Here is a 23913-nt window from a genome sequence, read left to right on the forward strand (position 1 = left end):
GCCCGGTTAGCTTCCTCTTCACTCGCTGCTGGAGATGGCGTCGCTCACGGTGAAGGCCTACCTTCTGGGCAAGGAGGACGCGGCGCGTGAGATCCGCCGCTTCAGCTTCTGCTTCGACCTAGAGCCCGAGGCGGAGGCCGAGGCCGCGGCGGGCTCCAGGCCCTGCGAGCGGCTACTGAGCCGAGTGGCCGCCCTGTTCCCTGCGCTGCGGCCCGGTGGCTTCCAGGCGCACTACCGCGGTGAGCGGGCCGGGCGCCCTCCGGAGCGGAGCGGGACCCTGACGCAGGCCTTCCCTGTGGGGCGGGTGGGGGCCCCTTCCCTCCTAACGGGCCTGGTGGTGTCTGTGGGGGTCTGCTCTGGTCGCTCAGTGGGTGGGAGGCGGCTCACATGGTCCCCAGTGCGACCTCGGGTGCCAGCCTCAGGTGACCAGGAGTGGTGACCAAGGCCGGCCCTTGTGGGGCCAGGCGCTGCCAGGCTCTCAGAGGATCGCAGGCCTGGAGCATAAGAGGTCTCCCCTCCCCCGCCCCCTCCCGCCATGATGTTGCAGATCTTGGCAAGGGCACCCTGGGGCGTCCTCGTCGGCTCGCAGCAGCCACTGGGTGGTCAGGCGGGCACTCAGGTTACACTGACATTTTGCTGCTGCCCAGTCTGAGCCTGCCTGCTTCGGGTGGGGGTTCATAACGTGCCCCGGAAGAGCCTGAGCGGGTAGGGTGATGCGGGTAAACAAGTGTGTGTGGGGGTGTAGGGCACTCGGGGCTGTGTGGCCTGATGGGAGAACCCATGGCAGGGGGAGGGGAGGAGAGAGCGGGGACAGACCACAGACCGCCCAAGGCCAAGCCTGAGCCCAGACTTTATATTGCTGGTTAGTGGGCAGAGGAACAAGATCAAAACCTTCAGAAATGTCGGTATGGGACTAGAGTCCAGGAACTAGCCCAGTGTCTTGACTGGTGGCTGTGAGGGGTGGGGTGGGGGAGGTGTGGCTGGGAAGGAGGTGGGCAGCCAAGGCCGGCCCCTGGGCGGGATAGTGCTGGCACCGCTCTTAGGAGTGCTGGCCAGGCCCACTCCTGGTTTGTTTTATTTTTTTTAAACAACTTTATTGAGCTATAATTCACATGCCATACAATTCACCCATATAAAGTGTACAATTTTTAGCATAGTCACCGATTTCTGCAACCATGATCATCATTTTAGAAATTTTTCATCACCTTTAGTTATCCTCCCATCCCCATCTTCCCATTCCCCCAGCCCTAAGCAATCACTAATCTTTTCTTTTTCTCTATGGATTTCCCTATTTTGGACATTTCATAAAAACATATAAAAGGACACATATAATATGTAGTCTTTTGTAACTGGCTTCTTATACTTAGATGATGTTTTCCATAATGTAGTATGAAAAGTACTTCGTTCTTTTTTTGTGGCTGAGTAATACCCCATTGTATAGACATACCACTTTTGTTTGTCCATTTGTTAGTTGGATGGATGTGTGGGTTGTTTTCCCCTTTTGACACTGCCCTTGTTCTTATGGTCCATGCTGCGTCTGGTGGCCCACAAACCTGACCCAGCCTGCAGATGTATGATATGGTTTGGCCTTCCTTGTGGTGCTTTAAAATCATTTGAGCCAACATCTGAAAAAGACACTATATACAAATACATAATTTTAGCTTCTTTGGGAGAGGAAGCAAGCAGGTGTACTCATCTACTTTACTCTCTTAAACCACAAGAGGCCCAAGAGCTTCGAAGGGGCTGGCCTGATGCAGCTCATGGGTGGGATCTCCCATAGTTGAAGATGGGTCTGGGCCTGGGCCTGGTTAGATGTGGACCAAGGCGGCACCCTTGAGATGGAGCAGCTGGCCCAGAGGCAGAACGACAGGAGGCCAGCTGCTCCTGTCCATGCATACTCTACCTCCTGTGCACGCCTGGTGCCCAGATTGGAGTACTCACATTCTAGGCAGTGGCAGAGTGAGTGGCATGCTGGCCTCAGCCCTGCTTCCCCCTGCCTCAGACACTTGGGTTTCCAGCAGTGGTGTCCAGCTGAGAAACCCTGGGTGCTCATGTGCTGTCTTTTAAACAACCTAGATGAGGACGGGGACTTGGTTGCCTTTTCCAGTGATGAGGAGCTGACGATGGCAATGTCATATGTGAAGGATGACATCTTCCGTATTTACATTAAAGGTAACGGGTAGCTCTGGTGTGCTCCCTGCTGAGTAAAACCAGCTGGCTTGAGGTTATGGAGAAATGCCCCCAGTGAAGGGGGAGAGGAGCTGCGTGCTGTGCTTGCCCTGAAAAGGAGGCCATGTCCACCACAGTGGGTGGGGTGGAGGGGCTGGCTTCACTACTCATGGTGCCCAGACCAAGTGCTGTGGGCTGTGGGCAGCTTTGGGGGCACTTGGGGTTTATTTCAGTGAAAGGCAGGCCAAAGCTATGTAGACACAGCCACCTTGCCCAGGTAATGCGCAAGTACTGGGAACCTGGCAGGTTCTCAGGTCACTTTGTTGCTGTCACTTGAGCAACTGAGTTCCTCATGGACTCGGTGTCTGAAGAGTGGAGCCAGGGGCGTACTGACAGTGGTGACAGCTCCGTAGTAGTGACAAGGGGGACACTACGTGGGGCCCCACCTCAAGGCTCTCTACCCTCTCTGCAGAGAAGAAGGAGTGCCGGCGGGACCACCGCCCCCCATGTGCTCAGGAGGCACCCCGCAACATGGTACACCCCAATGTGATCTGCGATGGTTGCAACGGGCCGGTGGTGGGGACCCGCTACAAGTGCAGCGTCTGTCCTGACTATGACCTGTGTGCCGGCTGCGAGGGGAAGGGCATGCACAGGGAGCACAGCAAGCTTGCCTTCCCCAACCCCTTCGGGTACCTTTCTGAGGTGAGCAGGGCCTCCCTGCGGGCTGGGGTGGGGTGGGTGCGGGGCAGCAGGAGCCCCTGATTCAGCCCCTCTTGTCCTTCTGCTTCCTCCTCCCCAGGGCTTCTCTCATAGCCGCTGGCTCCGGAAGCTGAAACACGGGCACTTTGGGTGTTCCGGCTGGGAGATGGGGCCACCGGGGAACTGGAGCCCACGTCCTCCTCGGGCAGGGGATGCCTGCTCCAGCCCCACAGTGGAATCTGGTGAGCCTTGGTCTGCTGGCTTCACAGGGCGAGGTGCAAAGGTCGCAGAGCTGGAGGGCTCCTGGAGGCCTGCTGTGTCTGTGGCTGGGCTGGGTACTTCATGGCTGTTCAGATTATTTAATCTTCACAAACGCCTGCAGAGTGTGGACCACGATGTGCATTTCACAAATGGGAAAACAGGCGCCTAAGTGCCCAAGGCCACCAGTTCTGCACTACACCTAGACTGGGCCCCAGCCAGGCGCAGCACCCCCTTCCTGCTGCCCTTCTGAGGTGGCCCTCACGGACAGGCAGGGAGGCCCTTCCAGCACCTGTGTCTCTGTGATGTACTCCCTTCTCTTGTGTTAGCTGTCAGGGAAGTCAGAGCCAAATTCGGTCAAGTCATTTTGAACACAATCGCAAAATTAAAAACTTATACATAGTTTACATTCTAGATTTTTAGATAATGGTTTTATTACTCCTACTGTGTCCTTTGACTCACCTCATCCTTTGGGACAAAGGTGGGAGTATTTGTTTGATTTTGAGTAAATAACATATCTAGGACATGGTCGATGTTTTATACTGCGTGTACTGAGCTGTCACTTGAGCGGGGTTCCAATCACCAGGGTCACAGATGAAGGAGAATGAAGGGGCCCAGGAGGTGTCCCACTGTGGGAGGGAGAGAAGAAGGTATGTGGGAGGTGGGGTGCAGGCTGCCAGGACAAAGTTCCCAGGCTGGAGTGCACCTGGGAAGAAGGGAATAGGAACATAATACTAGGTGTCGAGGTCATTGATAAATGTGCTTTGAATTAAACATATTGTTTTCATTTTTTAAAAATCCAAGCTTCTGGTCCATCGGAGGATCCCAGTGTGAATTTCCTCAAGAACGTCGGGGAGAGTGTGGCAGCCGCCCTCAGCCCCCTGGGTAAGTGGCTGCCTATCTGTCCTTTGATACCTGCAGAGCCTTTTGGTAACTGGATGTGCGGGTGGCTATTTGTGGCTTTACCCTGGGGTACTGTGGAATGGTAATGCCATGTCCTTGAGACTGGTAAGGATTGGTTGCCTCAAGTCAACCTTTGCCAAGTACTGTACCACAGACCACTCAAGTCAAGGTTGCAATCCCTGACAGATTCTCGAGCTTTCCATGTGAGGGCAGTGCAATCAGCCAGCGTTTGGTTGGGATAATCCCAGTAGGGAGAGTGACCAGGCTCAGTTTCATGGCTGGCCTGTCAACTTCTGGCTGGCCTGTCAACTTCTGCCTGTCTGTCCTTTGGGGGAAGAACAGTCTGCATTTTTCCCTGAGGTGAGCCTTGGAGTTTCCTCAAGGATGTGGGTGAGTAGGTAGTTGAGATGCCTTTTCTCTTTTCCTCCCTCTTCTTTGTAACCCCCAACCTTTCCTGGTGCTTCCTGAGCCCTGGGATTGTGCGGTGCTGGGGAGCTCCGCGGGACACCGGGTTCCCAGTGCCTCAGGGTGTGTGGACTGCCAGATGTGCCCCCTTAGTGGTGTGACAGACGTGAGCTCTGAGGCTTTCAAAAGCACCCCTGTATCCGCTAGTCTGGGTGTGGGTGCCACAGAGCTAGGCCTTGTGGCAGGGAGATCAGCTAAAGAAGGTGACTTCCTGTTCAGGATTAGGACGGATCCATGTTCTCAGACCAGAAGAGAGCTCATCTTTGTGACTTGAAGGAAGTGTCCCCTCAGTCTGTCTCAAAGTTGTGTCTAGTGTCTGAAAGAATGCTGATAGGATGGCCAAACCCTGTCCGGCACCCACCCTGTGGCTTACAGGGCATGACTGCCATCGCCTCCAACCCGAGACATTTCTGCTCGCACTCATTCTACCCCTGGACGCAGCTTTGAAGCAGCAGCGACATGTTGGCATTGCTGCTCCGTGAAGCAGCTCAGACCACATATGATTTCTTCCTGGAATGAAAGGCTTTTGAGAGAATGAGAAAAATGAGTTGATATTCTCAGTGCTTTCCGAGGAGGATATAACAGTGGAGCAGTGACAGATGAGAATTGGGAGATACGCTGGGCCTAGGCCCGCCTACCACTCACATAAGATACAGTGAAGGTGAGTGAGTGGAATTCTGAGAGATTAGGGGCCACTGGGACGTTTCTTTGGAAGACTCTAAAGGGGACAGTGGTTCTCAAGCTGGCTGAGCTTCAAAATTACCAAAAAAGAGTGTTTTTGTTGGTGTATATTTTAGTGTATGGAAACTTTATTAAAATTACTTATTCTGAAGAACAAAGTTCTTCACTAAAAGAACAAATGAGACAAACTGGGAGGTCACAGAATCAAGTCTAGGTTCAGGTAGGAACTTTCCAACAGTGCGGAGGCCCAAGTCCACCTTCTAGAATTTTGTCTGTGGGTCTTGGGTAGGGCCTGTGTGTTTTGAAGGCTTCCCGGGTAACTCTGGGTCACACTTGCTGTCCATCCGACCCCATCTGAGCTTGTGGTGTTTCAGAACTTGACCTGAGATCCTTACTCAGGACATGTGGGAATAATTTTGGAAGTGCTCAGAAGTCTTTTGGGATAAAGATCAAGGCCTTTTCAGATCTTTCAAAGTGGGTGAAGTTGCTTTCTGCCAACCAGGAGGAGCCTGGAGCACCACAAAAGGAGGAAAGTTTCAGTAAAATATGCCTTTGAGTAGTTTCAGTTGAGAGTCATTCGGGGAACCCAGGAACTGATCTAAATTCTCCTGTTGGAGTTATGGGCATTTTCTTATGAAGAACTAACAGCTAGGATGACTCACATGGCTAACCGCCTAGAAGGGACTGTTCCCAGAGCAGGGCCCAGAGAGGACTGAGCCAACACCACCTCTGAAGGCAGTCTGTGTGTGGTGAGTCAGAGACTTTGAAGTAAAAACCCAAGGCCACTTGTTGATAGTTGCTGTGTGAACCATCCAAGCGGGTCCACCAAGGCCCAGGACCGTTCCTGGCTTGAGGTCGCAGCCACTGACATCCAGGACATAACATAGCAGGGCCTTCCTCATCACGGGGTCTTCCGTAAACAGCCCCCACACAGGCTTTGTGGCACAGCCTCGTAAGCCCTGAAGTTGGAGAAACCCTGTTCTGTAATCTTTCTGATCCATTTACAGAAAAGTCGTGTCATTTACCCACTTAACAAAGTGAGAAAGTACATGGTGGTCATTGTACTGTTCTTCCAACTTTTCTGTTTGCTTGAACCTTTCGTAATAAAGTTGGAGGGAAAATGGAAGGAGAAAAACGGTTCAAATATTGCAGATGGAAATATCAGTAGCTAAGCCTGCTTTTATCTTTGCTTACTCCTCAAACTTTGCTACAGTAACAGTAAAGGGATTAAAAAGATCAAAGCAATGTGGATAGAGAAAAAGGGGAAAAAGTAATAGAAGACGGGAGAAAATAATGCCACCAAACTTTGGGAGATGGGAAATGGATGGAGGGCGGCAACCGACATAGGGGGGACATCATAACTTACATGCCTATGCAGGGTGCTAGCTGCTTGGGGCCAGGAAGGCCAGGGAACAAAGGATGGGCTGAGGACCCCGATTAAGGATGACAGAGACTTCGGGAACCCACGCAGCCAGATGATGGCCCTGCCAGCCCTTGCAGGGGACGTGAGGCTCTAGATCCAGAGGTGCTTCAGCTGTAGAAACAGCAAGGACACAGGGCAGGGTGAAGCACCAGCCTGAAACGGGGCATCTCAAATGAACAATGGCTCCAGGAGGAGCTGGGAGGCCCTGCTCAGGAGAGGCTGAATATGCCCAAGAAGAGTCCCATAGCTGTGCCACCTGGGACCCGGACAGCCAGCTCAGTACCCGGTCAGCACCGGTGGAAGTGCATGGTCTCGTGTGGAGTCCTTCCCATGGGTTTGTCTTTGTGCTTCCCTAGGGCCCGGTGGCCACGGGTCAGCGACCATTTGGGAGAGAGCGCTGGCATCCTCAGTGAGACACAAAAAGTATTTGTATCCAAGAAAAAAGAACAGGGTATCAGAAAAATAACAAAAGGGAACAACATGTTCTTGGAAAAAAAAAAAAAATAGCAGAAAAAAGAAAACTTCAAAAGAAGGCTTAGACTTTAAGATTATTTCAAGGAAATATTCCAAAAGCAAAATAAATAGAGGCTGGAGGAGAGAAAAGATAAGAAAATTCAAGGATTAATCCGAGTGGCCCAATCTAGGATGAACAGAAATTCCAGAAAGAGAGAAAACTGAAGGGAAGAAGTGAACAAAGAATACACATTCTTGGCATTAAGGACATTAGCCTCTAGATTGAAAGGGCCCCCCAAACGCCTGGACAATGACTAAGAAAAGACCCCACACCAAAGTTGAGCATAAAGAGGCTCCTGAAACCCTCCAGGCTACTGTAAAGGCCTGGGGATCCAGAGAGCAGTACAGCTTGGAGGCTGGAAGACAGTGGCACCAGCAGAGACTTCCAAGTCAGCTAAAATGGTTTTCAACCTAGAATTCTATATTCAGCTAAAAAGATCAAGTGTGGAGGCAGGAAAAAATTGGTATCAGGTACGCAAGGTATTAATCATCTTACCTGGGCTTGAAACCTTTCTCTGGCCAAAATGAAGACAGAAGTGTTTGAAAACAGGGCCCAACATAGGAGGGAGACAGAGGGCATTGCCAGGAGGAAAGGAAGGTGGGCACAGTGTGAGAGCTGTGTGTCTGGCCTAGCGATCTCCCAGGCCAGGCTTGTGCCCCAGAGGGGTGGCCTCCAGGGAAAAACACCAGAACTGACAGGGTGTCCAATATACTGAGCCCATGTAGGAAACTCTAAAAAAGCTGTTGGAGGATATGGGGAAAGTCAGCAAATAAAAAAATAGGCATCATTAATCACTAATGCTACAAAAACAAAAGAATCTGCAAGGAAATAAGTCTACTACCTGGCCCAGCAAAGAACAGTTATTTATGTAGTGGCACTAACAAACACTGCATGTTGTTTTCACCCAAAATTGAGTTTTTGGAAGGACAGGGGAAGGGGAGGTAAATGTTGGAGTAAGAAAGAAACAGTAAACTTGAACAAGACAGAAAGAGCATCGTGGGTTGAAAGTCTCCGGAGAGAGGCTAGGCTCTGGTGGGGAAGGGATTTTCTATAGCCTTTTGGAACTGTGTGACAACACTGTGCGTGGGTAGTTCTTTGAGAAATTAAAATTAATTAAAAACATAGTGTGGTGATTGTGCCCCCCCCCCCCCCCCCCCCCCGCATGTGCTCCATAGTGTGAGGCACTGGAGGTGGACACGCCAGCCTGTGCTTCCAGCCTCACGGGACTTGCACAAGCTTGCAGGGCTGTCTGCCTGCCTAAGCAGAATTCTGGTGTACAATACATGTGGTTTTCATGTTACAGGCCCTGGCACACAAGCGTGATGCGTCCTGTGGTTCTCAGAGCCAGGATGGAGCGTCCTGGCCACATGTGGTATTTGCTCTCCCTGGTTCCTAGGGACTGTCCTGTGTGATTAAACAGGACTCTCTGAACTTTCTGGCTGTGAATTGACCTGGAGTATCAACTGAGATTAGTGTTTTATTAAGCTGGAAGAGAAAGGTGCAATGAGTTTTTCTAGAAGCCAAGAAGATTTGGGGCCAGGGTATTGGCCCTTGGGATCAGCCCTTGGGATCCTAAAGGTCAAAGATGACCATGTACTTGCCTTCTGGCTGGTGGGCTGGCATCCTTGCCTAGTCTGTACTGGTGGTGTGACTCTGGTTCTGAAATGGATGCTAGCATCTGACCCTCCCACGCTGGTGGGGCTGAATGTGGAAGGGCTTTGTAAGCCCGCAGACCCACACAGTACCCTCCCTGCAGCCACAGCCATGCCCTCGGGGACTTACAAGTTAATTTACTCCGCTGCCTCCAGGCATCGAAGTTGATATTGACGTGGAACACGGAGGGAAAAGAAGCCGCCTGACCCCCGTCTCCCCAGGCAGCTCCAGCGTGGAGGAGAAGTGCAGCTCTCAGCCAAGCAGCTGCTCTTCCGACCCTAGCAAACCTCATGGCGATGTGGAGGGCACAGCGCAGTCTCTGGCAGAGCATTTGGACAAGATAGCCCTGGAGTCAGGGGCACAGCCCGAGGCAAGCATGGTCTGCATCTCCCTGCACCCCAGCCATGGCCCCTCCCCGGCACTTACACCCCCAGCCATGGCCCCTCCCCGGTAATTACACCCCCAGCCGTGGCCCCTCCTGGGCACTTACACACCCCAGCCATGGCCCCTCCCCTGCACTTACGCCCCCAACCATGGCCCCTCCCCGGCACTTATACACCCCAGCCATGGCCCCTCCCCTGCACTTACGCCCCCAACCATGGCCCCTCCCCGGCACTTACACACCCCAGCCATGGCCCCTCCCCTGCACTTACACACCCCAACCATGGCCCCTCCCCGGCACTTACACCCCCAACCATGGCCCCTCCCCGGCACTTACACCCCCAGCCATGGCCCCTCCCCTGCACTTACACACCCCAGCCATGGCCCCTCCCCGGCACTTACACCCCCAGCCATGGCCCCTCCCCTGCACTTACACACCCCAGCCATGGCCCCTCCCCGGCACTTACACCCCCAGCCATGGCCCCTCCCCGGCACTTACACCCCCAGCCATGGCCCCTCCCCGGCACTTACACCCCCAGCCATGGCCCCTCCCCGGCACTTATACCCCCAGCCATGGCCCCTCCCCGGCACTTACACCCCCAACCATGGCCCCTCCCCGGCACTTACACCCCCAGCCATGGCCCCTCCCCGGCACTTACACACCCCAGCCATGGCCCCTCCCCTGCACTTACACACCCCAGCCATGGCCCCTCCCCGGCACTTACACCCCCAGCCGTGGCCCCTCCCCGGCACTTACACCCCCAGCCGTGGCCCCTCCCCGGCACTTACACCCCCAGCCGTGGCCCCTCCTGGGCACTTACACAACTGGCTGGACCCAGGTATGTGGCAGTTAAGTCTGTGGCATTTAAATCATCCCGTGAACCTTCCCCTAGGACTTGGTAGAGAAACGTTGGTCCCTTTAGCCCCTGCCAGGCAGTCCTCCTGTGCCTACTCCCCCAGGACCCGAGGCTGTGGGCAGATGGGCCTGTTGCCCACATCCTGTGTGTTCATGGCGGTTTTGTTCTAGGAACAGATGGAGTCTGATAACTGCTCAGGAGGAGATGATGACTGGACTCACTTGTCTTCAAAAGAAGTGGACCCTTCTACAGGTGAACTCCAGTCTCTACAGATGCCGGAATCGGAAGGGCCAAGCTCTCTGGACCCTTCCCAGGAAGGACCCACAGGTCTGAAGGAGGCGGCATTGTACCCACACCTACCACCAGGCAAGTGATTTCAAGCAGTTTTGTACTTTGACCTTTTTTGTTCAGAGCATCCTGTCAGTTGTTTTTAGTAACACAAAAAGATGTCATGTTCTCTACTGCGGGGCTTGTGTATTGAGAAACATGAGAAAAAATCAGGAGTTGGTTTTGTCCTCCTGTGTACAATACTGAGCCTTGTAAGTACAGCTCATTTTAGTAATTTCTAAGACCTCACATTTAGACCTGCAATTACAAAGGCAGGTGTGACGTCGAGGCGGCACTGGCTTTGGCACTAAAAGTGGGCTCGGAGTCCATCTTCACTGTGTCCTCATGGAGAGTGCTGACCTGAGAGCAGGGGTCACAGCCAAGGTCCCTGCAGGAGCCAGGCAGGCCGGAAGCCATCATGTGAAGTACCCTGTTTCCCTGAAAATAAGACCTGGCCAGACAATCAGCTCTAATGCGTCTTTTGGAGCAAAAATTAATATAAGATGGGGTATATTATATTCTATTATACTATTATACTATAGACTCGGTCTTACAGTGAAATAAGACTGGGTCTTATGTTAATTTTTCCTCCAAAAGGCGCATTAGAACTGATTGGCTAGGTCTTACTTTTGGGGAAACACGGTAGGTGGTGTGGCCGGCAGCAGGGCTGGTGGGGACTGTGGCAGCCGAGGGCACCACTGAATACAAGAGGCAGCTGATACTCTGCTCCACTGCATTACTATCTCATGGCAATGCAGTTTCAGACAGTATGCAACTGGAGACCCATGTGCGGGCCAGTCTGGGCCTTGGGCCACCAGTGTGATCTCTGCCTTAGAGCAGGGTGGCAAAGTATGGCCTATGGGCCAGGATGATTTTCTTATTTTCATAATGGTTGAAAAAAAGTTAAGACCTGTGAAAATCAGATGAAATTCAAATTTCAAAAAATACAAGTGAAAAAAAAATATACAAGTGTTATGGAGCACAGCGGTGCTCATTTGTTTATATACTGTCTGGCTGCCTTTATGCTGTCACAGCAGAGTGGAGTGGTTGTGACAGACCGAAAGCCTGCAAAGCAGCTTAAAATCTGTTCCCTGGCGTTTTACAGAAAAAGCAGGCCCGCCCCTGCCTTGGAGAGTCCCGTGAGGGTGGGAGACCCTATGGCGCTGTGGGAGGGCCGGGCCCCACAAGCACTGAGAGCCTGCCGGCCAGACAGGATGCTGCGGCATACGGGTTACACTTGGGGCCCAGGGCCTCCCTCACGGCTTTTGTTACTCTCTCTGGCAGAAGCTGACCCCCGGCTGATTGAGTCCCTCTCCCAGATGCTGTCCATGGGCTTCTCTGACGAAGGCGGCTGGCTCACCAGGCTCCTACAGACCAAGAATTACGACATTGGAGCTGCCCTGGATACCATCCAGTATTCAAAGCACCCACCGCCATTGTGACCATTTTTGCTCACCTGTTCCATCCCTTTTGTTTGTCGCATAGTTGTGTTGAGCTAATGTAGAACCCCAGTGCCTCTGCAAGGGCCAGTTTCTCTGCATTCTTCTTCCAGAATCTGGGGGTGGGGGTGGGGATGCATGAAGCCATTTAGGGCAGTAGAACAAGTGACATGAGGAGGGAGTGCCATGTGTTGTACTGAGGTCTCAGAATCATTTACTGGCTGTCCGTGGCCAGGCTGGGCCCAGAGCTTCCCCAGGCAGAGCGAGACTCCTTGCTGGGAAGGACACCGAGGCCCACCACATCACGTCCCTACTCTCCACCCGCCAGGATTACACCAGCAGTCCAGAAATATATCTTGCCTGTGGCCTTCCGCTTTTTCTTTTTTTCAATGACTAATAGTAGTTGATTTTCTGCTAGAAACCGGATATACTCCGAGTTTAGCTACCGAGCAACCAACACTGTCGGGTGGAGCAGGTGGTCCTGGAGCGAGCACTGGAGGGCGGGGCAGCCCAGGATGGGCTTCACATGTGGGTGTAAGCAGGGGCTGACGGAGCCAGTGTTGGTCACTGAACACTGCCTATTTCATAACCACTGCAGTTCTCTCATTTCCAAGTGTCACCCGCTTTGCAAGTATGAAAATCCCTTTGTAGCCATTCTGTTAGCATATTTGTAAACAATCTGTAATTATAATGGTAAAGCACTTTAATCAAAGATGTTATAACAAGATGACCCGTTTGACAGTCATGTTTATTGCTGGTTCTTGGTCGTCCCATAAACCTCTTCAGTCCTACTATTTAAAAGCACCTCAGGGAACCCCATTTCCAATGACATAGAGTCTAGTAGAGAGGAGCTCATGTAACAAACACGGAATAGCATTCTAGACTTGGTTCATAGATTGTCATCAAAGTCCTCGCCGGTGTTAAAGAGGTCACAGAGTCGCGTGAGTGGGGGCTCCTGTGCCCCTCTGACTGAGGGCCCAGCCTCTGCCCGAGAGCCTGTACCCCACAAATGCTCAGGAGTCTCCTTGAAAGGCCTCTTGGGCCCAGACGTGGGCGTGTGTGTGGCCAGAGGGAGCTGGAGCACACTGGGCATCCTGCTGAGGCTTCTTTCTCTTGGGGTCTGAGCCCTGGGGGTCCCCTCCTTAGCCTGTGCTGCCCCAGCTGGCCTGGGGCCCCTGTGAAGGGGTGTCGGGGGCTCTGTGTGCACATGTGAGCTGTTTCCAGGTGGCAGAAGAAATCGTTCCCACTTAGATTTCTGGGCAGGACGTGGTGGTTCCCCCCAAGGACCAGTGAGTCCCCTGGTGTTCCCGTCCTCATGATTGTTTCCTTCTCTGACCTTCCCCGTCAGGCCAGTGGGATCCTGCAGTGGAGACAAGAGGAGGAGACGGCCACATCCTCCGTTCAGGAGAGCCAGCGGCTGGCAGGACCAGGGGACAGGAAGAGAAGGGTCTCTGTGCCTGCACTGCTGCTTCCTTGTCTCCCGGGTCCTGGCGCTTTCTGCTGCATGTTCTACCTAATAGCCAGTCCTCAGGCTGCAGTCTAGGCACAGGCTTTGATTTTGAGGTTTAGCACAAAGAAATGCCCTCTACCTCACCCCACACCCTCTGCTAAATGCCATGACCAGGCTTTCCAAAAAAGGCAGATATTCTCATGAAATCAGGCACTTGTGTCATGGGGACCTGAGAACCAGGCAGAGGCGTGACCGAGAGGAGGGGTGAACTGGAAGGGCTGAGGCTGTCTGTAAAGGGATGGAGACGCCATCCTGCCTGTTCACTGACGGCAGATGCGCAGGTCCAGAACCGTGGGAGTGTTCTGAGGCTGTGGAAGTGGCTGCACAGAGGCCCTCGTGGGATATGAGAATGTCGCTCGGGCCTGGCCTCCCCCTTCCACTCAGGAGGCAGATGCACTGAAAACTGGATTTCACCACCTACAAAGTGATTTGAAAGCAATGACAGGTGGGACCCTGCGTCACCACCCCAACCCAGGCAGTAGGGAAGAGGCTCTGGGGTCTGCTGTCCCTGTCAGTTCTGCCACTGACTTGCTGTACCTTAACGAACCTTCACTAGGTAGTAGTTCCTCACCTTCAAAAAAAAAACAACAAAAAAAACAGGCCCATGGCAAGCGTTACACGTGATCATGCAGCTAAAGTGTTTCGCCAGGGGCTGGCACATCAGTAACTGCCATTACTCTTAGTCTGTAATTTGGGGATTCAGGGCCACATCCTTACCTGGGTCACAGCCAGTTAGTGGCAACACCTGAGTTTGGCCTCTGCCTCTTGTGCTACTGCCAGAAGCCGGCCAGGCCAACGGCGGCCTACGTTGGGGGTGGCAGTCATGGATGCCCAGGAGAGCCTCTGCCTGGGCGCCTGTGGCCCTCATGACACAGTAAAGCAAAACCTGCGTTCTGTGGCCCGGAGAATGTGGTGGGGTCTGCTAGGTTGGAAGCTTCAAGAACAAGAGTAGACCCAGGGGCAGAGGGCACCTCGGGTGCACACAAACATGCCTGGATTGGGGGTGGTGAAGATGGGAATGGCTCCTCAGAGACCCGGCAGGGCCCGTGCTGCACCCCACACAGCAAAGAGAACGGGCCTCACTCAGAAGCCCTACTGGTCCAGCTTGAGTGCCTCCAAGGCATCCAACTGCCCTTTGACTGGGACGTAACAGCACTGAGGAGGAGCATGGCGGGGAAATGGTGCAGGCTTAGGATGGCAAAGACAGCATCCATGAGGGAAGAAGTCTCGTACTTCAGTTGTCGACAAAACATGACAATTAAAAAATCCTGGGCTGGCCTGGTGGCTTAGGTGGTTGGAACACCATGCTTCTAAGCCAAGGTTGCCAGTTCGAGTCCCACAAGGGCCAGTGAGCTGCGCCCTCTACAGCTTAGATTGTGAACAACAGCTCTCACTGGAGCTGGGCTGCAGTGAGCAGCCAGAGGTTGGTGTGAGCTGCCATGTGCTGCTGCGGGCTGCTGTGAGTGGCCGGCAGCCAGTGTGAGCAGCCGTGGGCTACTGTGTGCTGCCATGAGCAAAGGGTGGCCGGCAGCCATCGTGAGCAGCCGGCATCTGGCGAGAGTGGCTGTGAGAGGCCTACCGACAACTGGTAACCAACTGCCTAAGCCGGGGGTGGGGGTGGGGGGGGCGCAACGCTCATGATGCCAGCTAGACTGAGAAACAACAGCTTGAATCGGAGTGGGGGGGGAGGCGGAAGAAAGGGGGGGAAAATCCTGTGTGTACGCAGTGGTCACTGGGACCAGAAGAGAAACATGTCCTCAATCACTGACCTTCTGGGTCTCCAAGGTGACCTCTGAGTCCCCCAAGTCCTGGCCGTCAGGGCTGCACAGAGGCTGTGCCGTGCTCTGGCTCCATCTCCTGGCAGAGGAAAAGTGCTGTCAAGAATTCAGTCTTTTCCACAGACAATATTTTAGTGGTTACCAGAGGGTAAGGGGGGTGGGGGGTGGGAGATGAGGGTAAGGGGGATCAAATATATAGTGACGGAAGGAGAACTGACTCTGGGTGGTGAACACACAATGGGATTTAAAGATGATGTAATACATAATTGTACACCTGAAATCTATGTAACTTTACTAACAATTGTCAACCCAATCAACTTTAATTAAAAAAAAAATTCAGTCTTTTCACCATTGAGTCACCTGGTCTGACACCCTGCACAGGTAGAACTTGTCACCCTGTACAGCTTCCCAGGTAGCTGCCCAGCTCCTGCCCCAGCGCGGAGAATAGGCGGCCCAATGACATCCAAGGCAGTCCACGTCTCTGCTCGTGGCTTATTAGGAACTGAAATCTACCTCCCAATAGCACCTGCCCTATAAGAGCCACCCTGGATCTAGACAAGACATTGCCTCAGAAAACTCACTAAGTCTGGAGAAGAAATCGGTAAAAGTCAGGTCTTTCCTGATCTAAGCAAAAAAGCTTCCAGGCCTGTCAGCTACTCTGGCCACAGTTGGCTTTGTCACCCCTGCCCATGAAATAAATTCTTGCCTGAGGTGCTCAGAATCGAGCGTCGTAAAGTTGCCCACGGGCACCCTGCCCCGCCCTCAACTCTTGACGGGCACCTGGCACCCGGCCAGGCCAAGGAGTGCCGGGCAGTGACGTGCCCACTGGCTCACGCCACTCAGGCTTCTCCCACGGTGCTGGCTGCTACAAGCCACTCATCAGTCCCCCATCCACATTCAAAACAGGCACGTGCTGGATTAGTGACTAGCGGGCACCTTTTTCTAGGCAGGCTGGTATTGAAGGGAGGGTCTGGCTTCTCTGTGGTGGACGAGGGCCGTCTGTTGAAACACGCTCCTGCTTCTGGCTCTAGCTCCCTGGAGCCCCTTGCTATGTACTTCAGCCAGCGGTTGTCAGAGGGCTGCGGTTTTTCCTAGGGGATTGGGAGGTAAGTTTATTCTCAGAGTTGGAAGGCAGGATTTTCCACTGAAAACCCCCAGCCTGACTCTGAGGCCTGAAGGTCTCAGGACCCACGTGTACCCCACCACCAGGAAAGGTGTTTGGCTGGGAGGTAATGGGAGTCGCACACTCTGCGGCACCGCTGCGGCCAGCGGGCACACTGGGGGTGGGGGTGGGGGGCTGCAGGGCACAGCTTATCAAGCTCTTTGCAGATGGCCACGCTCCCTGGCTCAGTGGCTGCAAACTAAGACAAAGGCACAAAGGTTCTCATTACAGTGTTATAAAAATAGTGAACATTTACAGTAGCCAAAGTTTGGAAACAACCTAAATGCCCGAGAAGGGGGTAAACATTGGCATATCCACTGTATCCTGGAGATACATTTTAAAAGTGAAAATCACTGAAAACTATAAGCAACACAGAATGGTGTTAAGTGAAAACTCCAGGATACAAACTATTTCTTACACTATGACTGATGTAAAATTAAGGTTGTAAAGTGGACAAAATTGGGAAGTACAGACCCAAATATGCAAGAGCTGTTGTGTTCAAGTGGGGTGCTTAGACCATTTACTCTGCCTATAATAAAAACATGAAGATGGAGAGAGGACGTCGCAAGGGCGATTCTGTGAGCAGAGGCCGGGCTCTGCCCTCGAGCAGGCAGGGAGCCTTCGTCTGTGTTGTCCCCACTCGCCCTGTCCCTGGCAGGACAGTGTTCCACGTACCTTCGGCATCTTGGAGTCACCTCCTGCGTCACCAAGCTCCCACACACACTGCCCGCCCACACTGTTTGAGCACTGACTTTACAGGCACCCAGACAGAACTGATGTGAGCACCCCCGCAGGCTCAGTCTGGAGAAGGGGAACATGGAACCCCAGGTTCCTTCCAACAGCATCCTCTCTCTACCAGAGGAGCCCAGAGCACTGAGGGACAAGGGGAGAAGCACAAGGAAGTGAAGTTACAGCTAAGTTCAGAGTTCTCCAAGCAGCCAGAAAAAAAAGCCCTTTACAGAGTATTGTAATTATTTGTACACATGGCAGTCTCCATCTGTACAAAAGTGATGGGTTCATTCATTATTTTACGTTTCCTGTAGCTTCAAGCTGAGTGCGTGTCATTCAGTGGCATCAACAAGCATTTACTGAGTAAATGACTAATGTATGAATAAATGGCCCTCCAACATCCCACGTGACACGGAGCCAGCCCAGGTGGCTGGGCTGACTCAGATGCTGGCTTACCTGCAGACTCACATGTTCAGTGTGCCCAAGACCTGCGTCCTTCTCTTCATTGGCATTTACAGGTTCTTCCAGAGACCTTAGGAAAAGATTGGACATATGTCCTCTGTAAAAGGACCAGGAAGATAAAGGGCAGGAAGGTGGGAGGCAGGCTGCAAGAACTTGATGACGAAGAGCAAAGACTTCTCAGGGACCTTATCATCTTAGCTCGGTTGTTTTGACGGGACTCAGTAATCTTCTAGCAGTTCAGAAGGACTGGGCAAAGGGACCATTTTCCTCAGATTTAGGCTGGTTGAGCTCTCCATCGACAGGAGAAGTGACACAGGCAGAGGGGCAGATGCTTAACCCAGAGAGACCAGTTTGCATCCTGGCTGTCATTGTCACAGTGTGACTGTTTCTTCATCCACTATGGATGAGTGTGATAAATGAGAAAATGTGTGCGCAGGCCCTACTCAGGGCCTGGAACACAGAGCAGTGTCAGCTGACTTGCAGCACAGAGTCCCTTCTACCAGCCATGGTGCCCCCATTGCACAGGGTCACATGAGTCTTTACACACGACGAGAGAAGGAATTCCTGAGTTCACAGTGGACACCTCCAAGGACAGCGGGCTCTTCTACCACATGAAGAGGAGCAAGGGGCCTTCCTTTCTCTCCAGCCTTGAATGGGCTGATGGCCAGCGAGAATGTTTACTGTAAGAGCCAGAGCCACGTCCGTCCGTGTCAGACAGGGTTGTTCCAGCATATGATCAAACTGGAACTCTCTCGAGTGAACTTTGAGAAGCCCAATCTCTACCAAATGTGGGCACCTCTCTTCCAGTTTGTTCATCTGCAAAAAGAAGTCAATGATCCTCACAGGGTGACTGTGAAGATGAAATGAGACCACGCATGTGGGATACTTGCTCTGCACACGGTCAATACTCTAACCTTCCTATGATTCTGGAACTCAACTCCATCAACTAAGGGCCGTCTCTCGGCGACCTGAAGGTTCTAGTGTGTCTTCTTGCTTCTAATGTTACCACTGAGAATGTGGGTGTCTACTGTTCCTTTGAGGGTGACCTTGCTTCTTTCCAGCCACTTTTCAGCTCTTCCCTTTGTCTTCTGTGTTCTGCAATTTCATTATACTGTTGTGATTAAGGGCAGATGTTTTTTAACTCTTAAAATTACCTAATTGAGGTATAATTCATATACATTGAAACGCACCCAGTTATGTGTACAATTACTAAGTTTTGATAAATTATACCTTGGAAACTATCACCCCTATTAAGATGTATTAGAGAAAATTTTTTATTGAGACATAATTGACAAGACAGAGAAAATTTTCATTACCTACCCCCAAAAGTTCCCTTCTGTGTCTTTGCAGGCAATTTCCCCCCTCTCCAATAAATGGCTGACCCCTACAGTATGTGGTCCTGTCTGGCTTTCACTTATCAGTGTTTTTGAGATTTGCTCATGTTGTTTTTGTTGCTGAGTAGTATTCCATTGCATGAATATACCACAATGTGTTTGTTCTTTCACCTTCTGATGTGTCTGTATGTTTAGCCTTTTCACCAATATCATACTGTCTTGATTACTGTAGCATTATAGTAAATCTTGAAATCAGGTTGTAGCAGTCCTACAACGTTGTTCTTATCAAAATTGTTTCAGCAATTCTAGGTCCTTTGCATTTCTACATAAATTTTAGGACGTTTGTCAATTTCTATTAAAAAAAAACGCTGCTGGAATTTTGACTGGGATTAGGTTGACTCTAAGATCAATTTAAGATGAACTGTCATCTTAATGATACTGAGTTTTCCAATTTATGAACTTATTATATCTCTTCATTAATTCAGATCTTTAATTTCTCTTAGCACGTTTTATACATTTTCCTGAACAGCTCTTACACTTTTGGTTATATTTATCACTAAGCATTTCATTTTCTGATGTTATTATAAATGATATTTGATGTTTAATATCACTGCCCCATGTTTCACTGAATTTATATAAAAATAAAATTTAATTTTGTATGTTGACCTTATATCCTGTGATCTTGGTAAATTAACTTACTAGCTCTAGTATCTTTTGTGTAGGTTCACTAGGATTTTCTACATACAAGATGTCTTGGTCTAGTTTGGGATTTACTGTTTCATGAATCTAAGAATGTAAGCCTTTGGTTCTGAAAAATGCTCTGTTCTTTTTTCTGCAAATATTGCCTTTGGCCCATTCTCTTTATTCTCTCTTGCTAAAACTCCTCTCTGTATCCTCCATGTCTCTCAACTCATATTTTCCACCTTTTGATCTTTCTGTATGATAGTGTGAATAATTTCTTCAGGTTTATCTTCCATTTCACCAATTCTCTCTTCAGCTGCACTTAGTCTGTTTAACTTGTCTCCCACAATCTTAATTTCAATGACTATACTTTTCATTTCTACAAACACTTTTTGGTTGCTTTTTCAAAACTACTTGGTTATTTTTTAAAGGCTTTTAAAGGCTCCTATTACCAACCCTGTCTTTTATTTCATGAAATATAGTAAACACACAATATTATGTGTTCTGAAGTCTTTGTGGACTGATTTTTCTGTCATTCTGCTGTTTCTTTTTTTGCTCATGGGGACATGCTTCCTTGACTGTTTAATGATTGTTAACTCTGAGTATATGCTCCTTGGAACTTTATGTGTGGGAATTCTTTATGTGTGGGATGAAGATGTATTGCTCCAGAGAGCAGATGCATTACCTCCGCTTCCTGGGACAGTTTGAAAATAAATTCTCAGTTTGAGGCTTTTCACACCGTGTGTGTAAAGGCTGAAAAGATATGGGGCAGCTTTCTCGTGCTTACAAAATCCTGGAGTGGTATTTCCCTTCTTCGGCCAGTGCCAAGGTCAATACAGGCTGGCAGAGGGGGAGCATTTCTAGTTCACTTGTACACTGAGCATGTAGTCCTTTGGCGACTCAGCTTTAAGTGGCAGCCTCCTACTGACCTTCCCATGGCAAGCGAGCCTTAGGCTTTGCCTTTGTCTCCTGCACCTCTCCCAGTCTTCTAAATGGAAGCTCCAGGACACCAGGCTTTAATCGCCCCTGCAGCCCAGGTGCTTACTCTCTGGATTTTGGCTTTCGATTAATTTTTGACCTCTAATTAGTTATTTACTTCCTTGGCATTTCATCAGTGCATTCAAAATATCAAAAGCTGGGATTTTTAATTATTTCCAGTGGGAAGATTGTTCAGGGTATCTAACTGACACATTGGAAGACTTGGAAATCTAAGGGATCTCTCCACTACCCACTCCACTACCCACTCAAGATAACCATGCCCCTCTCCAGACAACTATACCTGAGTGACATCTCAGAAACCTGTCCCTGCAGCAGATTTAATTTTTGGACATGGCGTCTGCAGTCGGCACCAGAGCCCTCACCATAAGCCTGAGAAACAAATAAACCAAAATATTAAGTTTAAAAAGTGTTGACAGGATGCTGAGAAACAACCACTAGAGACGCACTTCAGGGAGGGGAGAGCTGTTCTCTGCAAGGCCCACAGACGCACCATGTAGAAAACAAGGACTGACTGCTTTTTCCTGAGTGATTTCCAAACTGACAGTCTCAAGAACTAATAGTTTCAGGTCTCTTTGGCTGCCCACTAGCACCCTAAACTCTACACATCAAAGCTGATCTCAACCCAACCCCCCCCCAAAATGGTTAATGAACGTAAGAAATTCAGAAGAGAACCCCAGTCAATAAACATATGAAATATATATCCCTCACTGATAATCAAAGGAACACCAATTAAAATGAAATACTTTTCTTCCTTTAGCACTCATTTGTTCAATAAATATTTATTGATTGAGCAGCTATTATGTGTCAGCCCTGGACTAGATAAGGACAATACAATATAGGCGGGGACAAAAATCACTGTCATCATGGGCTCACATTCTAGTGAAAGGAGACAGACAATAAATATATGTCAACTATATGGTCATCAGATGGTGAGAAGCGCTATAAGGAAAATAAGGCCATGAAAAGGGGTGGAGTAACATGGGGATAGAGCAGACAATTTTATATAGGATATTTCAGGTGGTCAAGGAATGGATCACTGAGAAGGTGCCATCTGAGCACAAAATAGGAAGCTGTGAGTAAGCAAGTCATGTAGACACCTGAGTGAAGAACGTTCAGCAGAAGCATGAAATGTGAGTGAGTTCAGAGACCACAAGCCTGGCATTTTGGAGGAACAATGAGGAGACCACGGCTGGAGCTGAGAGCTCTAGGGAAAGATGGCAGGAGACGACGTCTGAGTCAGCTTCAAGAGCAGGAGACCTGCCCTGCTGTTGCCATCTTGAAATTCTTAAGCATCTTAATTTTGAACTTGGGTTTTATCAGTGAAGTCTGATGGGACACTGGAGCATACCTGTGAGCAGAGGAGATACACACCAGGTGCCCACTGTCCTTTGCCACTGCATCTGCACGCAGCAACGCTCGATGTTCCAGGGACACGGCATTCCAGTGGACGCAGCGCGCGGTAGTTTGGTAAGACTCCACGCGCAGTATGCGTCTGTGCCTGAGTGTGTGTGGGCGCCTGAGGGGCCAGGCTTCCCACTGGACCCGGAACTATCTTCAGATGCAGAAAGAAGGCAACGGCCTTTTAAAAAACACAAACCTCTGAGGAACTCTCATAACTTCTCTTATTCCTGTCATTTCCCATGAGTAGCCAATCACTCATGTGGAAATGACACAGCAGGAAGGGAAAGATGGGGCAACCACGTTCCCTTTTCCTCTCAGTCCTTCCTTACTCAGCAGTGAGCTGAGGGTGGAGAATGTGGGTAGAATGTGTACATATAAAGAAGTGAAGTAAAAACAGCTGAGTTAATTCTGTGCAACATTTCCACTGTTCTGGTAAGAAATACGTGGGCATGTATGAGCAGCAAAGTACACACTATGCAATTTTCATGATTCTGTGTCTATGTTAAATGCTCTTCTATTACTCCATATATATTCTAAATGCTCTTTGCATTTAAAACCGCTGTTGTACAATGTAAACAGTAAAGTTCATGCCAATAATTTAAAATGTTTTCTTTACTTAGGAAGACATTAAATAGTAAATAAAAGACATCATGAAAAGTTAAGAAAGAGGCCATGAAAGAAAGGAAAAACTTAATTTTAGTACCTTTAACGGCATTGTTTTGTTTTGCACTGCCCTTCCCACCCAAACCTGTCTGTAGGACATGGGTTTTGCTCTAACCTGGAAGGCTCTGAGTTGAGGAGTGACATGACCCAGCCTGTTTTAGTAGGTCCCTTTGGCTACGGTGCTGAGAACAGACTATATGGCTGACAGGTGGGCCAGTCAGGAGGCTGCTGCAAACACTGAGGTTGCCCGGTGGTCAGTGACATGTGATGCTGAGATGGGAAATACACACTTTGAGCTGGATGTTCTGGAGGGAGCATACACCCCAGAACACTGGCCAGTTAGGATGTACACGGTGAAGGACCTGCGCACTTGAGGCTTGTCCAGGACATACATTTTGCATCCAGCTCTGACACATTTCACACTGAGCATGTCACATTTAGGACACTGAAGATGTTTTGAAAATATGAAGTTCATAAGAATGGAGCATGATGGGATTAGAACTGTTTAGAAGTTTTGCCCTGGGCCGTGTGGGCTGAGCCAAATGGAGTAATTTTTATAATTCTGAGCCAAATGAAATGGTTACCAAATGAAATATCATGGCTTTACTTTGGTTAATTAAAGGGGAGAATTAAAAAAAAAAGTCATTTTAGTAAAAAATGGTCAGTCTGACTATATTCTGAAGGTAGAGCTGACAAAACTTACGGATGTGCTGGATGAAGAACTTAAAAGAATAAGAGGAGTCAGCAATGACTGCAAGGCTTTTAGCCCAAACCATGAGGAAGGGGGACGTGGTATCTGAGAGACGGGGATGACTGCGGGAAGAGCTGAGGGGAGAGCTTCCGTTTTGGGATGCCTGTTAGATAGCTGAGGACGTGGTAGCTTTCACAAGTCCCGGGGCAGACCTGGGTCTGAGACAGACATTCGAGAGTCGTCAGGTGATCTCAACTCAGACCAGTAAGGGAATGAGTGCAGCTAGAGAAGAGATGAAAACACTGAGTTCAACAGCACTCTGATGTTTACAATTTGGGGAGGTGGGAAATAACTAGCAGAGGATTGAAAGAAACACAGCCAGGAAGACAGGAGGAAAAGCAGGCACAGGATGACTAGAACCTAAGTGAAGATAATATGTCAAGGAGAAGGAAGTGACAGACTGTGACAGGTGTCACCAATGAGTCAAGTCAGTTGAGGACTGAGTACTAACTATTGTTTGAGCAACATGGAGATCATGGCTGACTGACACGAACAATTTGAGTGGACTGGTTGGGAGTGAAATCCCATTTGAAGCAAGTTCCAGTGAGAATGACAGGAGTAACCGGAGGGGATGGCAAAGTTGAAAGACTGGTAACCTGCACCTGGCGTAACAGTAGGGCTTGGCTGTCCTGCATAGCAGAGATCGCTGCCTGACTACTAAAACGCATTCTCCC

General features: G+C 50.2%; 2 protein-coding genes across 6 annotated transcripts in view; one reads left to right on the forward strand and one right to left on the reverse strand.

Annotated features, from left to right (window-relative positions):
- SQSTM1 (sequestosome 1) lies at positions 1-12496 on the forward strand. 3 transcript variants are annotated; one of them, XR_012489746.2, is made up of 8 exons: positions 1-239; positions 2077-2172; positions 2642-2871; positions 2969-3110; positions 3931-4011; positions 8921-9204; positions 9848-10369; positions 11615-12496. XR_012489746.2 is itself a non-coding variant. In XM_019716950.3 (8 exons), exons 1-8 carry the CDS (start codon positions 35-37, stop codon positions 11770-11772), a joined length of 1332 nt encoding a protein of 443 aa, XP_019572509.2. In that variant the 5' UTR covers positions 1-34; the 3' UTR covers positions 11773-12496. The 3 variants fall into 3 exon arrangements, 2 of the variants coding, with proteins under 2 accessions (XP_019572509.2, XP_019572510.2); XM_019716950.3 differs by having other exon boundaries at positions 8921-9144; positions 10174-10369; XM_019716951.3 differs by having other exon boundaries at positions 8921-9135; positions 10174-10369.
- The window catches only part of MRNIP (MRN complex interacting protein), a 16359-nt gene continuing 4942 nt past the window's right edge, over positions 12497-23913 (reverse strand). The window contains exons 3-7 of one of the 3 annotated variants that reach the window (XM_088798550.1): positions 20705-20793; positions 17417-17480; positions 15994-16148; positions 15049-15136; positions 12497-13129 (exon numbers count right to left, since the gene is read on the reverse strand). In XM_088798550.1, the coding sequence (XP_088654676.1) occupies positions 12659-13129; positions 15049-15136; positions 15994-16148; positions 17417-17480; positions 20705-20793 (867 nt within the window). In that variant the 3' untranslated portion in view covers positions 12497-12658. Of the gene's footprint in view, positions 13697-15048; positions 15137-15993; positions 16149-17404; positions 17481-20704; positions 20794-23913 lie in introns of all 3 variants that reach the window. The other 2 variants (XM_019716952.3, XM_088798551.1) reach the window with 2 other exon arrangements.

This window comes from Rhinolophus sinicus, chromosome 5 (genome assembly GCF_057876585.1).
Source record: "Rhinolophus sinicus isolate RSI-liver-muscle chromosome 5, RSI-T2T, whole genome shotgun sequence".
Taxonomy (NCBI): domain Eukaryota; kingdom Metazoa; phylum Chordata; class Mammalia; order Chiroptera; family Rhinolophidae; genus Rhinolophus; species Rhinolophus sinicus.